The 14,488-nt window shown below is 47.9% G+C and overlaps 3 protein-coding genes across 3 annotated transcripts; 1 reads left to right on the top strand and 2 right to left on the bottom strand.

Moving 5' to 3' along the window:
* The first annotated feature begins 966 nt into the window (after nucleotides 1–966).
* On the top strand, nucleotides 967–3,079 carry LOC112097846. The gene is made up of 2 exons (XM_024183438.1): nucleotides 967–1,804; nucleotides 1,917–3,079. The coding sequence occupies exons 1-2, from the start codon at nucleotides 967–969 to the stop codon at nucleotides 3,077–3,079; spliced, it is 2,001 nt and encodes a 666-aa protein (XP_024039206.1).
* Nucleotides 3,080–4,046: 967 nt separating this feature from the next.
* On the bottom strand, nucleotides 4,047–9,740 carry LOC112097845. The gene has a single exon (XM_024183437.1). The coding sequence runs from the start codon at nucleotides 9,738–9,740 to the stop codon at nucleotides 4,047–4,049; it is 5,694 nt and encodes a 1,897-aa protein (XP_024039205.1).
* Nucleotides 9,741–13,104: 3,364 nt separating this feature from the next.
* On the bottom strand, nucleotides 13,105–14,200 carry LOC18041550 (F-box protein PP2-B10). Its single transcript, XM_006431741.2, has 2 exons — nucleotides 13,746–14,200; nucleotides 13,105–13,504 (listed from the first exon to the last, which is right to left on the bottom strand). The coding sequence occupies exons 1-2, from the start codon at nucleotides 14,192–14,194 to the stop codon at nucleotides 13,105–13,107; spliced, it is 849 nt and encodes a 282-aa protein (XP_006431804.2). The 5' UTR covers nucleotides 14,195–14,200.
* Between the last annotated feature and the right edge of the window lie 288 nt (nucleotides 14,201–14,488).

Raw genomic sequence — 14,488 nt, 5'->3', positions numbered from 1 at the left:
TGATTTCTTCCCATTTTATAGCCGCTGCCCCCACCTTTTTCGGGTAGTGGCAACCCCTCATGGGGCTCTAACTGTTACATTGTGGGCAAACGTGGATCTCGCGTGTCCTTCGACGGCTCTGGAAAAGCGTAACTACTGCGATTTTGTGGGATCGTGTTCCCGCTTTTCCGGGGATGAATGTTGGCTCGGTATATACCTCTGGTCGGTATGTTTCCTTGGTTGTATTCATCTCTGGTCGGCTCATGCTCGCCCCCGTGTTCTGCTCATATCATTTTGGCTGAAGCGATCCGTGCCGGGGCGAGAATAGTATCATGGTCGACCTGGTGCCGACCTGGTGCTCTTATGCACTCAACACCAGTCCCCCAGTTTCTGGTCTGGTGAATGAAATGAATGAAGAGTAGAAACTGATGGTCAAATCTCGCCAACCCGGGGAACTTCTCATCTGGTCTTTTGTTTGCTGGGGCGGACCTGAGGTACCATCCTTGTTCTGGGGGGATTCCGACCTGAGCATGGGCCTAAATAAGCATGCCCATTGCATATCTGGGCTTGCATCTATCCTGGCCTCTCGTAACGGTTGGTGACGTGGCGCTTCCCGACTCTCTGAATTTGAAATTTGAAACGACGGGCTATTCGTCCTCGATATATGGGGGGTGAGCTGGCATATCCCATCACTTAAATGCTTCTATTTCCGCCTTTTCGTTTCAAATCCCTAGACTGGAGTCATCATCATCTTGTTACTCGTTTCTCCGCCGCTAACCAAATTTTTCTCTGAACTTTGCTCACACTTCCAGCGCCCGGAGTATCCATTTGCTGGGTGTCTTCTCTGTCACGGCAGCGCTATCAGTGTCAGTCTATTCCAGGTATAGCCTTTAACCCCTTCTTTGGCTGTTGTTGATTGGGTTTTGTGTTGCCCCTTTTTGTATTCGTGTACTTGGGTTTTCTTTGTTTTCTTTTTGGGATTCCGGTATGTCAAATCGGAAGAGGAAATTAATTGTTGATGAGGGTGATGAAGAGTCTGGGGACTCAGGCTTCAATGTGTCAATACCCACTGATTACTTAGGCCCCTCCAGTAGTGTAGGTCCTTCCCATGGCAGGGATGCCCTTGAATACCCACGCCCTTTAGTTATCTCTCCTTCCCCTGAACTAGAGCTTGTTGGGAATAGAGGTGGACCTGCGTCAGGCTCTGGTGAGAACCACAGTTCTGGTGGGGTTGGGATCCCTGAAGGAGTAGGTGATGGTGAGGGGAGCAGTTCTGGACCGAGCCGACCTGCTCAGAAAAGGAACCTAGGCCATAGGGTGGAGGCTGATTCCTACCCTATTGATTTCATGGCTTGTGCCACCACCCCTACTGATCTATTTAAACTTAGGAACCTCTACAACATCCCCGACGAGGTTCGTCTTGTAGTTCCTGGGAAAGGTGATGTCCCTAGTCGGCCTCCGAAAGGGTATGTGACGATGCACTTGGAGAGTTTCAGACTAGGAGCTCGGCTGCCCCTTCAACCTTACTTTGCCAAGATACTGGGCGGTATGCACCTGGCCCCAGGTCAGTTACACCCAAATGGGTGGAGGGTTCTCTCGGCAATGTTTGTGTTGTGGGAGAGGTGCGGGTCGGAGGAGCCTTCTCTTGTTGAAGTGAAACATCTGTACCAGCTGCGGAGTAGCCCGAGGGAGGCAGGCTGGTACTATTTCATGTCCAGTTCCGCAAAGAGGAAACCGATCACTGGGTTTCCATCTTCATGTAAAAATTGGAAGAACAAATTCTTCTTTGCTGGAGGGAACTGGTGTCCAGCGGTTCGGTCGCTTGGTGGGGACATTTATCTTCCTACCCATTTTGTCACCCCAGGTCGTTCATTTTTGCCTATATTCTGAATTAGATTGCTACTTATTGGGTTCTTTAACCTTCTGTGTTATTTCAGAGTCGTGGGGTCTGATCGGGGGGCTTGAAGATCGGCCTTTGCTTCAGGTGGAAACGGCTCTGTTGAACGCGTCTACCTGCCAAGACCTCCTGTCACCAACAAGCCTGGTCGGCTCGGGTTTAGTGGACATAGCTGCCGGGATGGATAACAAGATCCTCAGCGTGATGAGCAGGAAGCGTGGTCGGGCTGCAAGCAGCTCCAGCAACCCTCCTCCTCCTCCGAAGAAACCTAGCGTCGGTCCTTCCAAGGCACCTGTTCCTGCTCTGCCTCCTCCTCCACCTCGTAAGAGTGTTGGGGAGAAAACCTCCGACAAGAGTCCTGAGGTCAGCTTGCAGTCTGGGGACCGATCTTCTCCTCTTCCATCTCGAGATCAAGGTGACTACCTGAGCCCCTACCAGAAGGATTATAAGAAGTCCGTTGGGCCCAAGATGGTGAAGGACATCGAGAGCATGAGCCTTTCTAAGTTGGCTGCCTCTGTTCAGAGAGTTTCCTTCAGGCTGGCCACAATGGTCTCGTGCTACAAGACCGGGTCTGCGCGTCATGAGAAGAAGCTCCAGGCTGATAACCAAGAGTTGAAAAAGAAAGTTGAGTCTGCTGACCGCACCAAGGAGAAACTGGCCGAGCTGAACAAACAGCTTATGGAGCTTGAGGAGAAAGCTGCTGTTGCTGAGTCCACTTCCTCCAAGCTTGAGAGCGAGTTGGGTGACCTGAGATCTGATCTTCAGGCTACTCAAATTGAAAGGGATACTCTGAGGGCTGCCCTTGAGGGGGAAATCAAATCCTTGGGTGAGCAGCTGGCTGAGGAGAAAGGCAAATCCGCTGATGTGGACGATCGGCTGGATGCCGAGTATGACTCTGGGGTTGCCTTCTCCTATAAGTACATCATGTCTGTGCTTAAGGAAGAATATCCCGAGCTGGACATGAGCAAGCTGGAGGCTGGAGTGGAGAGGTACATGGCTGGGGTCGGCCAGGGAGGTAAGGAGCAGGGTGAGCAGAACCAGGTGGAGGCTCCTTTAGATGAGGTGCAGGAGGGGGGAGCTGGGGGACGTGCTTTTGAAATGGGACAAGGATCCATGCCGCCCCCTCCCAGTATTGCTGATCCTCCACCTCCTGGGACAACTGATCCTTCACCTGCTGAAGCCGTTGACCCTCCTAATCCTTAGGTCTATTTTTGTATAGACTTTAGATTTTCATTAGTTTTGTAACCAACTGAACATTAATAAATTTTTAGATGCTCTTTATTGGCTCCCTTGTCTAATGTCTACTTATAGGCTGTTTCTGCAAAATGATTGCACAACTTATCTGATCTTGCCTGCTGGTTCCTTAGTGGACCGAGTAGGTGTAGGTATTTACTTGCCTTAGTAAACTTCTCGTAGAATTAGCTGCTGGTCTTTCATTGACCGAGCAGAAACAGGCGCTCGCCTTAGGAGAGTGTTCGTAGCTTTAGCTGCTGGTCATTCGTTGACCGAGCAGAAATAGGCACTCTGTTGCCTTAGTAACATTTGATAAATTAGCTGCTGTCCTTCGTTTGACCGAGCAGAGGCAGGCACTTTCTTGCCTTAGTAGATTAGCTGCTGGTCGTTTGTTTGACCGAGCAGAGGCAGGCACTTTCTTGCCTTAGTAGATTAGCTGCTGGTCGTTTGTTTGACCGAGCAGAGGCAGGCACTTTCTTGCCTTAGTAGATTAGCTGCTGGTCTTTCGTTTGACCGAGCAGAGGCAGGCACTTTCTTGCCTTAGTAGATTAGCTGCTGGTCTTTCGTTTGACCGAGCAGAGGTAGGCACTTTCTTGCCTTAATAGATTAGCTGCTGGTCGTTTGTTTGACCGAGCAGAGGCAGGCACTTTCTTGCCTTAGTAGATTAGCTGCTGGTCTTTCGTTTGACCGAGCAGAGGCAGGCACTTTCTTGCCTTAATAAATTAGCTGCTGGTCTTTCGTTTGACCGAGCAGAGGCAGGCACTGACTTGCCTTAATGGATTTTTGATGGGCTTATTAGCCGGGACTTTTCATGCTGAATTCCTCTTTATTGAAATTTGAATGTGTTACAAAAGTACAAAACATATGCATGTGCACCAAGCCATCATGCATTTGATCAATATAACTTATCAAATTGAAGATTTGGTAGAGTATTTGCTTACTGGAAATACTTCTTCAAATGCTCGGCGTTCCATGACCTCTTCACGTCTCGTCCATCTCGGTATGCTAACTTATAAGCTCCCGGACCAGTTGCTCGTATCACCCTGTACGGGCCTTCCCATTTCGGACCAAGAGCTCCATGGTTAGGATTCCTGGTGTTCTGGTTCACTTTCCTAAGTACCCAATCTCCTGCTCGGAACTGCCTCACACGTACATTCTTGTTGTAATAACGCATGACCCTTTGCTGACATTGGGCCACTTTCTTCGAGGCCCCTTCCCTTTTCTCCTCCAGCAGGTCTAGGCTTAGGCAGATCTGCTCGTCGTTTTGCTCCTCAGCGAAATGTTCCGTTCGATGTGTCCCCACTCCAATCTCTGCTGGGATTACCGCCTCATGACCAAAGGCTAAAGCGAACGGTGTTTCTCCTGTGGCGGTTTTGTGAGTTGTCCTGTAGGCCCACAGTACCCCCGGAAGCTCGTCAACCCAAGCTCCCTTCTTCTCTCCTAATCTAGTCTTCAGGAGCTTCTTTATCACCTTGTTGGCTGCTTCCACTTGTCCATTTGCCTGGGGGTGTGCGGGGGTGCAGAACTTCAGGTCCACCCCCAGGTTTCGGCAAAACTCTCTGAAGTTGCCGTTGTCAAACTGCCTCCCATTGTCTGTGATGATGGCGTAGGGGATCCCATATCTGCAGATGATATTTTTCCAAATAAAATCTGTTGTCTTCCTCTCTGTGATCTGGCTGAGGACTCCCACTTCCACCCACTTGGTGAAGTAGTCTATTGCCACAATTGCATGTGTCACCGCTCCTCGTCCCTTAGGTAACGGACCAATCAAGTCGATTCCCCATTGAGCGAAAGGCCATGGGGATGTCATAGCCGTCAGCTTTTCTGGGGGTTGTGCAGGAACCTCGGAGAAGCTTTGGCATGTTTTACAATTTTTTGCCATCCTCTTGGCATCCTGGTGCATGGTTGGCCAGAAATATCCTTGCCGGAGTGCCTTAAAGGCTAAAGTTCTTGCTCCTGAGTGATTGCCGCATATTCCCTCATGAATCTCTCTCAGAACATAATCCGCCTCCTCATCATCCAAACATCTCAAAAGGGGCAAGGTGAACCCTCGGCGGTACAACACCCCATCCAGTAGCATATACCTTGCTGCTCGGCATTTCAATTTTCTTGCTTGTCTCTTATCCTCTGGTAAAACTCCATCGCGGACATATGCGCAAATCGGGTCCATCCAGGATTCGCCAATACTTACTCTCATCACCTCTGCATCTTCCTCAATACTTGGTGAGGTCCTTATCTCTAGTGGAACTGACTTCGGTAATTTTGGATCTGCAATAGCAGCCATCCTAGCCAACATATCCGCTCGGTAATTCTCATTCCGGGATATCTGCTTTACTTCCACCTCCTGGAAAAACCCAACCATCTGCTTTGCCTTCTTCAAATAAAGTCCCAATTTCTCTTCCCTTACTTGGAACTGATCAGTGAGCTGGTTACATACTAGCTGGGAGTCTGCTCGGATTTCTACCCTTTCTGCTCGCAGCGCATGTGCAAGACCGAGCCCAGTAATGAAGGCCTCATATTCAGCTTGGTTGTTCGTAAGCTGGAACTCGAACTTCACTGCATAGGATGCCTCAACACCTTCTGGGCTTCGTATTATAACTCCTGCCCCGGATCCCTGTTCACTACGCGATCCATCAACCATTACCAGCCATACCCCCTTTGAATCCTCCTGTTCAGCTGATTGTTCCTCGTGAACCTCTTCCCCTGGTTCAGCACGATCAATCATAAAATCTACCAGGGCTTGGGCCTTGATTGTTCCTCGGGGCCTGTAGGACAAGTCAAATTCACTCAGCTCCACGGACCATTTTACTAGTCGACCAGACGTATCTGGTTTTTGAAGCACCTGCCGAAGGGGCTGGTCAGTCATCACAACGATCTGGTGGGCTTGGAAATATGGTCGGAGTTTGCGCGCTGCCGTTATCAGGGCGAGCGCCCACTTCTCCATTAGTGGATATTTGGTTTCTGCGTCTACCAGGGCCTTGCTTGTGTAGTATACTGGGTGTTGCTTTCCTTCTTCTTCCCTGACTAAGACCGAGCTGGTAGCCCACTTAGAGGTTGCCAAGTACAAAAGCAGCTGGTCACCCTCTCTGGGAGTTGATAGTAACGGGGCGCGGGCTAGGTATTCCTTCAACTGTCCAAATGCCTCCTCGCATTCTGGTGTCCATTCCATCTTCTTCCCCTTCTTTATGACTTGGAAGAAAGGGTGGCACTTATCAGTGGCTCGCGAAATGAATCGGTTTAATGCTGCCAATTTCCCCGTAAGGCTCTGCACCTCCTTAACTGTTCTTGGGGACCGCATTTCTATCACCGCCCGTATCTTTTCCGGGTTGGCCTCAATCCCTCGATGGCTCACCAGGTACCCCAAAAATTTGCCCGAGCTGACCCCAAATGCACATTTCTCCGGGTTCAGCTTCATTTCGTACTTCCTCAGCAAATCAAAGGTCTCTTCCAAGTGCTTCACATGATCTCTCGGTTCTCTTGACTTGGTGATCATATCGTCCACATATACTTCCATAGTGTGGCCGATCAATGGTTTGAAGACCTTGTTCACTAACCTTTGATAGGTAGCTCCAGCATTTTTCAGACCAAAGGGCATCACCCTGTAACAAAACAAACCCATGTTAGTTATAAAGGTCGTGCTTTCCTCATCCTGCTCGTTCATGGGTATCTGGTTGTATCTGGAGAAGGCATCCATGAAACTGAGCAGACTGTGACCCGCGGTTGAGTCCACCAACTGGTCTATTTTTGGTAGTGGAAAGCTGTCCTTCGGGCATGCCTTATTGAGGTCCGTGAAGTCTACACACATTCTCCACTTCCCATTGGCCTTCTTTACCAGCACTACATTGGAAATCCACTCCGGGTACTTGGCTTCCCTTATAAACCCTGCTTTTAGCAGTTTTTCTACCTCGGCATTTATGGCTTCGTACCTCTCATGGTTGAAGCACCTCCTTCTCTGTCTCACCGGCCTTGCCCCTTTCTTGATTGCCAGCTTATGGCATGCTACCCCGCGATCAATACCTGGCATATCCTCATGAGACCAGGCAAATATGTCTGCATGGGACTGTAGACATTTCACCAGCTCGCCTTTTATTGGTTCGCTCAATTCTGTTCCGACCTTAACCACTCTGCTAGGGTCACTCCTGCTTACAACAACTTCTTCCAGCTTCTCAACAGGTTCCTGGCGACCGTTTTTTGAATCCCCTCGGTTATCTAGAGACGTAACCTGCAGTGTTTCCTTGGCCGCTGTAGCATAGCAGCTCCTGGCCATTCTCTGGTCGCCCTTCACGACACCCACAACTCCATTTATTCTGTACTTTAGTGCCAGGTAATGCGTGGACATTACACATTGGCTTATCCTCATGAACGGTCTACCCAATATCATCTGGTAAGAACTCCTCTCCTCTACCACTACAAAGTCCAGTATCATCGTTCTTTCAAATGGCTTTGTCCCCACAGTAATCGGGAGTTCAATGACCCCCATGGGAGTTAACCGTCCCCCTCCAAATCCCTTCAAGGATGTATTCGTTCGCTCCAGCTTTAAGTCTGAAATCCCCATATCATCTAGGGCGGACTTAAACAGAATGTCTACTGAGCTGCCCGTGTCTACCAGTATTCGCCGCAATTCTGTGCTGGCCACCAATGCTCTAATCACCAATGCATCCTCGTGAGGGTACAAAATGCCCTCTTCGTCGTCCTCTGTCCACATAATAGGAACTTGCCGCACTTTTGCCCTCTTGGCTGCTGGCAAATTGAGAAGCACTTCCTTGCCAGTCATGGCATATCTCCCATAGTTTTTGCGTGCTCTGTTTGAATCCCCGGCCAATGTTGGCCCTCCTGCTATCACTCGGATAGTCGGCTGTTCTCGTTCTAAACCCCTTTCAACTCCTACATCCTGTGCATATTGCGGCTCACTGACGGGGGACACTCCATCTACGTACTCACCCAAGTACTGGTTCCTTACCAAATCCTCCACCTGAATCCTTAGGTCATGGCATTGGTTGATAGTATGACCGTGAGTGTTGTGGAATTTGCAGAACCTGCTCTTATCACGCCGGTGAGCGGGTTTTGTTATAGGGGCCGGAGGGTACAATAGGCCTCGTCCCTCGATCCTCTCATATAATTCCTCCATGGAAATCTTTAATGGCGTGTACTGTCTATATGCCGAGCTCTGGTCTACTAGCTGAACTGCTCGGCTATCATGAATGTCACCTCGGGTTGGCATAGCGGATGGCTGCTCTGGTCGTCCCGACCTGTAATTAGGTGCACTTAAATTTCTGGGAGTGCTGTGATAAGGGTGGGCAGCCATCTGCCTAAATTCTCGCTGCCGCTCTGGGATCGGAGGGCGCGGAGGTTGGGCCCGGCTGTGTTGGAACTGTTGTGCTCTCGGAGCTATGGGGTAAGGGCGGGTCCGAGCTGAAATTCCACCCATCCCTGAAGATTCTCCAGCTCGCTTTACCGACCCGCTCCCTTTCGGGGTTCTCCGTTCTTTTTGCCTCAGCTCTTCCAGCTGTTCACTTTTAAGTCTAGCTGATTTCTCCTCTTCGATTTCAATATCTCGTCTCGCCTGCTCATACCCCGACGAGTAGTTCTGTACGAGGGGGCTCCTTAGGTTATACCACAATCGGCCGATTCTTACACCTTCTTTTAATCCCCTCAACGCCTGCGGGTGATTAAAAGCTCCCAAATCCAGCACGGCTCGGTGATATCGTTTCACAAAGTCTCGCAGGGATTCATGATCCTCCTGTTTCATCCCCATCAGTTCCATCATGTCGTCCTCCGGGGCCACTGCCCCTCGGAAATGCTCGGCCAACTCCTGGCACATCTGCTCATACCCCTTTATTCCTCCTCGGGGCAGCTTGCGGTACCATTCTCGGGCTCGTCCCTCTAATGTCAACGGGAACACCCTGCACCTCTGAGCTGGTGTCAGCCCCTGCACACCCGTCATGTCGTTGAAACGCTCAATGTGCACCAACGGGTCACTTCGCCCGGAGTATTTGAGGTTGGGGAAGCGGAAATCTCTTGGAATTATGGTACTCATGATCTCAGTTGATAACGGAGATTCTTCATCTAGCATTATCCTCCAGCTCGGGGGCTTTTTCTTTCCCTGTATCTCCTCTATCACCTGCGCCAACCTGCGCACCTCCCCCTCCAGTTCTATGGCACGATTAGGGTCACGTGCAGCTACCTGGTCTCGCTCCTGCTCAACGTTCTGCAACCGCTGTCTGATCTCTCCTTCATCGACACTGGCCCCTCGGCCATTTATTTCCAGTATCCGTCCGGGGCGAGGTTGATCTCTCCCTTCATCCACGTGTTCCCCTGGGACCCGACCAGTACTTCGGTGGGGATGCACCCCGTTAGGTTGGTCTGCGGGCGGAGGGATCTCCCCGACTCTACGCCCCCGGAGGTTGGGTTCGGCTCCAACTTCATCTCTTCCCACGGGGGTTTCACAATCCCTTTTCCGCTCGTCCCTCAGCTCAAACAATACGGCCGCGAGAGTCTCCATTTGTTTCTCCATTCGCTCCAGTCTATCTTGCATCATCCTCTCTCGGGCTTCATTTGCAATCTCCCGGAGAGTGATTGTCTCCACCGTTTCATTGTCCTCCCTTAAAGTATCCTTTCTTGACACATCCATATCCAATCGTTTGCTGCTTCTCCGATAATTACTAAGTTGGTGGTAGCTTTTTATTCAGCTCCCCACAGACGGCGCCAAAATGTTGATGCCAAAATCTGCTCGTCCTTGGACCGACCAGATTCGCTCACCAACGTTTAAGTTCTCGACTGTTGCTTGAATCGCTAAGGCTGCAATTGCCCTTCTCTCTCTCTCACTAGACCTGCGTACACCAAAAACGGATCAGAGACGCCGGTGATTTTGCCGGCGTAAACCCTCCGATGCCTAAGTTAGCACAAGGTGTTTACGGGAAAACGATTAAATTTGGATTTACGAATGGTTCGAGATTTGCTCAAAGTTTATAGGAAAATGGCCTGGTTGCAATTTGGCAGCGTTTTCCCTCTCTCAGTTTTTCTGTCCCTTTCTTCATCGATTTCTTCCCATTTTATAGCCGCTGCCCCCACCTTTTCATTTGCCCTTCATCCCACCTTTTTCGGGTAGTGGCAACCCCTCATGGGGCTCTAACTGTTACATTGTGGGCAAACGTGGATCTCGCGTGTCCTTCGACGGCTCTGGAAAAGCGTAACTACTGCGATTTTGTGGGATCGTGTTCCCGCTTTTTCGGGGATGAATGTTGGCTCGGTATATACCTCTGGTCGGTATGTTTCCGTGGTTGTATCCATCTCTGGTCAGCTCATGCTCGCCCCCGTGTTCTGCTCATATCATTTTGGCTGAAGCGATCCGTGCCTGGGCGAGAATAGTATCATGGTCGACCTGGTGCCGACCTGGTGCTCTTATGCACTCAACACCCTCTCCCGGTGTGGTTCGTCACATATGAAGCATCCCGAGCTTTTCTTCTCATGTCCATCTTTTGATTTGGCTTTTCCCGCAAAGCCCCCTTTCTTTCCGCTATCACGCTTAGAAGGGCCAAATTTCTTCGAATCTTTATTCTTTTTAGGTTTTGGAGGGAGAAGAACTCGCAAACCTAAAATCAACCAAACCTTCCGCAGTGGCAATCGCCATCGGCAAGTCATGCACAACCTGCCTTCTCAATTCAGTTTGCGCCCGCGCCCACGGTTGCAAACCACTCATGAAGTTGAAAATCTTGTCTTCATCGGACATGTTCTTGATATCCAGCATCAAAGAACTAAATTCCTTCACATAATCCCTGATTGAACCGGTATGTTTGAGCTTCTTCAAGCATTTTCTCCCTATCCAGCTCGCGTTTCCCGGCAAGAATTGACCCTTCAACTCTCACATCAGTGATTCCCACGTTTCGATAGTTGGTCAGTTGGCTTCAGCATCTTCTTGAAGTCTACTCTGCCACCAAAGCTTTGCATCCCCCTCAAGATACATGCTTGTAATGGAAACCCGCTCCGCTTCAGGTATCCGAGCAGCCTTGAAATACTGCTCCATATCCCACAAGAAGTTCTCTAGCTCTTTGGCGCTCCGCGTACCGCCAAATGGTTTCGGCTCCGGAACCTTGATCTTCGAAGGCCCTCCCTCCGAATGCATAGAAGTTGTACTTACCGTGTGCTTTAGCAAGCTCAACTCACTTTCCAGGTTAGCGACGCTACCTTTTAGCTCCCCCACCAAAGTAGCAACATCTTCCATCACCGAACCGAGTTTTTCAGCAACATCTTTAGTTAACCCATCAAAGGCCAACTTCAGATTCGCCAAATCAATAGAGATTTCCTCTCCGGGGTGTACTTCCTCGACAACAGCTTCCATCCGACTCATTCTATCTTTCAAAGTGTCTCTCGACATGTTGTTAAATCGAGGCTCTGATACCAAACTGTCACAAGGCTATTTTCTTCGATACGGCAAGCCCGTGATGGCGCTAAGTTTTCCGCTTAGCCAGCCACTCGACAATTCGCAACGGAGGCTACGTGTGTGAAACACACCCCAAGATTTTCAGCAATACAATAACCGAAACACAAACACAAGGCACACGAGATTTACAGAAGCACCGACTTCCAACCTTTTCTTTTTAATCAAGAACAAGGAGCTACAAATAGCTTCCAGCAAGAGTGCTAGGAGAATACCACTCACTGTCTACAAAACTTGGCTCCCCAAGCTCTCCCCCATAATCTACTTATAGCATTTGTAAGTGACAGCCCCACTTACTAGGATAGTATAGAGTATTCCCACCCCATACCTTGTTTGCCACCAACACACTAAACAATTAAGCCCACTACCCTAGTGCTTTGCCCATACACTATAATTTAGGTTACATTGAATAGTGGCGGACCATCCCCACTTAGACAACATCCTTGTTTTGGGTAGTGCTCATGTAGTGGCAGGTCGCCGCCACTAAGAATGGCTCCAACAATCCCCTTGTTCTGATGCTTGTGTGTGGCACATGTTCCGTGCGTGTGCGCTCCATTGGCGCGCCTGTCCACTATCCGTTAGCGTGCACATGCGAGCTGCCCTGCACGCTTTGTGTGCGTGTATGCTGATTGGGGCGCGAGCTTGCCCGCTGCGTGCGCTTGCCCGCTGTCCTTTAGCGTGCGTCTGAGTTGCCCGCATTGGTGTGCGCGCTAAATCCTTGGAGCACTTTTGCGCTGCCCCGGACATATCTCTCGCGCGCTGCCCATCAGTCCGCTAGTTGCTGCCACATCCCAGCCCTCGTGCAGACTTGCCTTGTTTTCTCGCACGTCCGCTGCCACATTATGCTTGGCACAAGGCCGCAAGCCAAGCATTGGCGTGACTCGAGTTTTAAGGCTGTAACACCTTGCATGTTTGCTTTCCATTACTCACATTAAAAAACTATGTAACTTATTGTTTGCACTCCATTATTTCCAATCACATTAAAAAATTATATAGCTTATTGCTCACACGTTTGCACTCCATTATTGTAATGTTGTTTATCACAACATAATTTAGAAGCTTCTCATGCTTGGGCTTGGACTTCAAATTATTTCTAACACATTTGGAATTTGATATTGGGCTGGTGTTGTTTAATTTCAGCACCTTGGACGGCCGTAAGTTATAAACTTGAGAAGATGAGGAACCACCCTTGACGAACACAAGAAGCTCTTAGACGTCCAAGCAAAGAGGAAGACGAAAGTCGAAAGCTGATAAATATAATTTTCTCACTTTGGATCACAGCAGAAGCAAAAAGAAATTTCTTTATTTTTAAATTGAGATATGATGACCGTATTTTTATTTCAATAGTCATTGTTACATACATATTTCATGACCGTTTATATTAGAACCGTTATTACAAATTAATCATGACGGTTCACTACTACAGACAGACACAAAAAATGGGTCAATGTTATCACTTTCTGTACTAGTGGTTGCCCATCCGATACCGACAAGGAAAACATTAACAAATTAATACAACATACACAACATGAACTTTTTTCAATTGAAATAATTGTATTTATCTGCCATTTTTAGGCCTAAGTTCAATTCCTTCGATAATGATGCCACACTTAGGCGTTGGTTCTGATTCACACACCCTACAAATTACCGCTCCATCATCTCCATTTTCATTAAAGAACTCACCCATCCCAATCTCCATCCACCCATCTCTTCTATTTAGAGATAGTTGAGGCATATTCGCTGGGGGATCTAGCAACGCGCTATGCATTTTGTGAGTATCGTTTCCCTCAAAATAGACATCAAACTCTATTGGTCTAGTTTCAAACCCTTCTCTTGTTTCAACAAACTTGAACACAAGGTAGGTTGCATAGTTGGTTTTGGATGACAAAAGTTTTGTCTCAATTCTTGCCATGATTTCGAAGCACCACACAAGCTTGAGTTCAGCCACTTCAGGAAACCTACAAATGCATTGGCATAATATACATGGATATAGTAAGTAAATAGCTAACTCCTTTTAATTTATTTTAATGATTAAAAAATATTGAAGCAATTTCATTTAATTGGCCACCTAAGTTTAAATTTTGGAAGATAGGGATTGAAAAAAAAAATGATTTGGGCTCCACCCAATCCTCTACCATTTTTTTTTTGAAAAATAAATATATTGAAGCAAATATAAAGTCGGGGGAGAACAAAACGAACCTAGACTCTGGTAGAGAAAGCCATTTCCAATGTTGGGGTGAACTTCCCCATGTGATAGAAAGCCCTCTTGCCCCAACCGTGTAACATTTTTTCCCACTTTCGTGATCTAGCGCGAAGCTCATGGTATTATTGTTGATGAGAATTGGGTTGTAACAAAGATGAAAATAAAGTTTCTTCTTAGACAACGAAGTGACCAAAGATGAAGTAGAGAATGATGAGATAGAAATGATCTTCTTGTAATCGGACGGCAAAAACTTCTCCCATACGGAATCTGAATCCACAACTGATTTGAAGGCGGGATATGTCGATAATAATTTGCTTGCATTGCCAGGAGTTATAAGAGAAATAATGTGCGAAATGCATTGTGCAAACATAGCAAATGGGCTATCCATTTTACTTTCTTCTGGTGAAAACTCCTTTTGATTGTCATCCTGAATCATGTAAATCATTTGAAAACATATCAATACCAAAATTAATCAAGCCTAAGTCAATATAACTATGTACAACTTGTTTTGAAAACGACCATGAAAGATATAAGGTGTAAAACAAAGAAAAATCTTTAATAATAAAAATTGAGTAAATGATAGAGCCGCAAGACCCATATACAAACTGATCATTTTGTATAAATTAATTAATGTGGCATAAGTTTTTTTAATTTGAGTTCCACGTCTGTGAGTATCAAAGATTTTCCAAGGTAAACCTAGGACATTATCCCACTTTAGATCGAAATGGAATCCTCCATT

This window comes from Citrus clementina, unplaced genomic scaffold (assembly GCF_000493195.1).
Source record: "Citrus clementina cultivar Clemenules unplaced genomic scaffold, Citrus_clementina_v1.0 scaffold_5, whole genome shotgun sequence".
NCBI lineage: Eukaryota > Viridiplantae > Streptophyta > Magnoliopsida > Sapindales > Rutaceae > Citrus > Citrus x clementina.
This window is presented reverse-complemented; position numbering and strand designations above follow the sequence as displayed.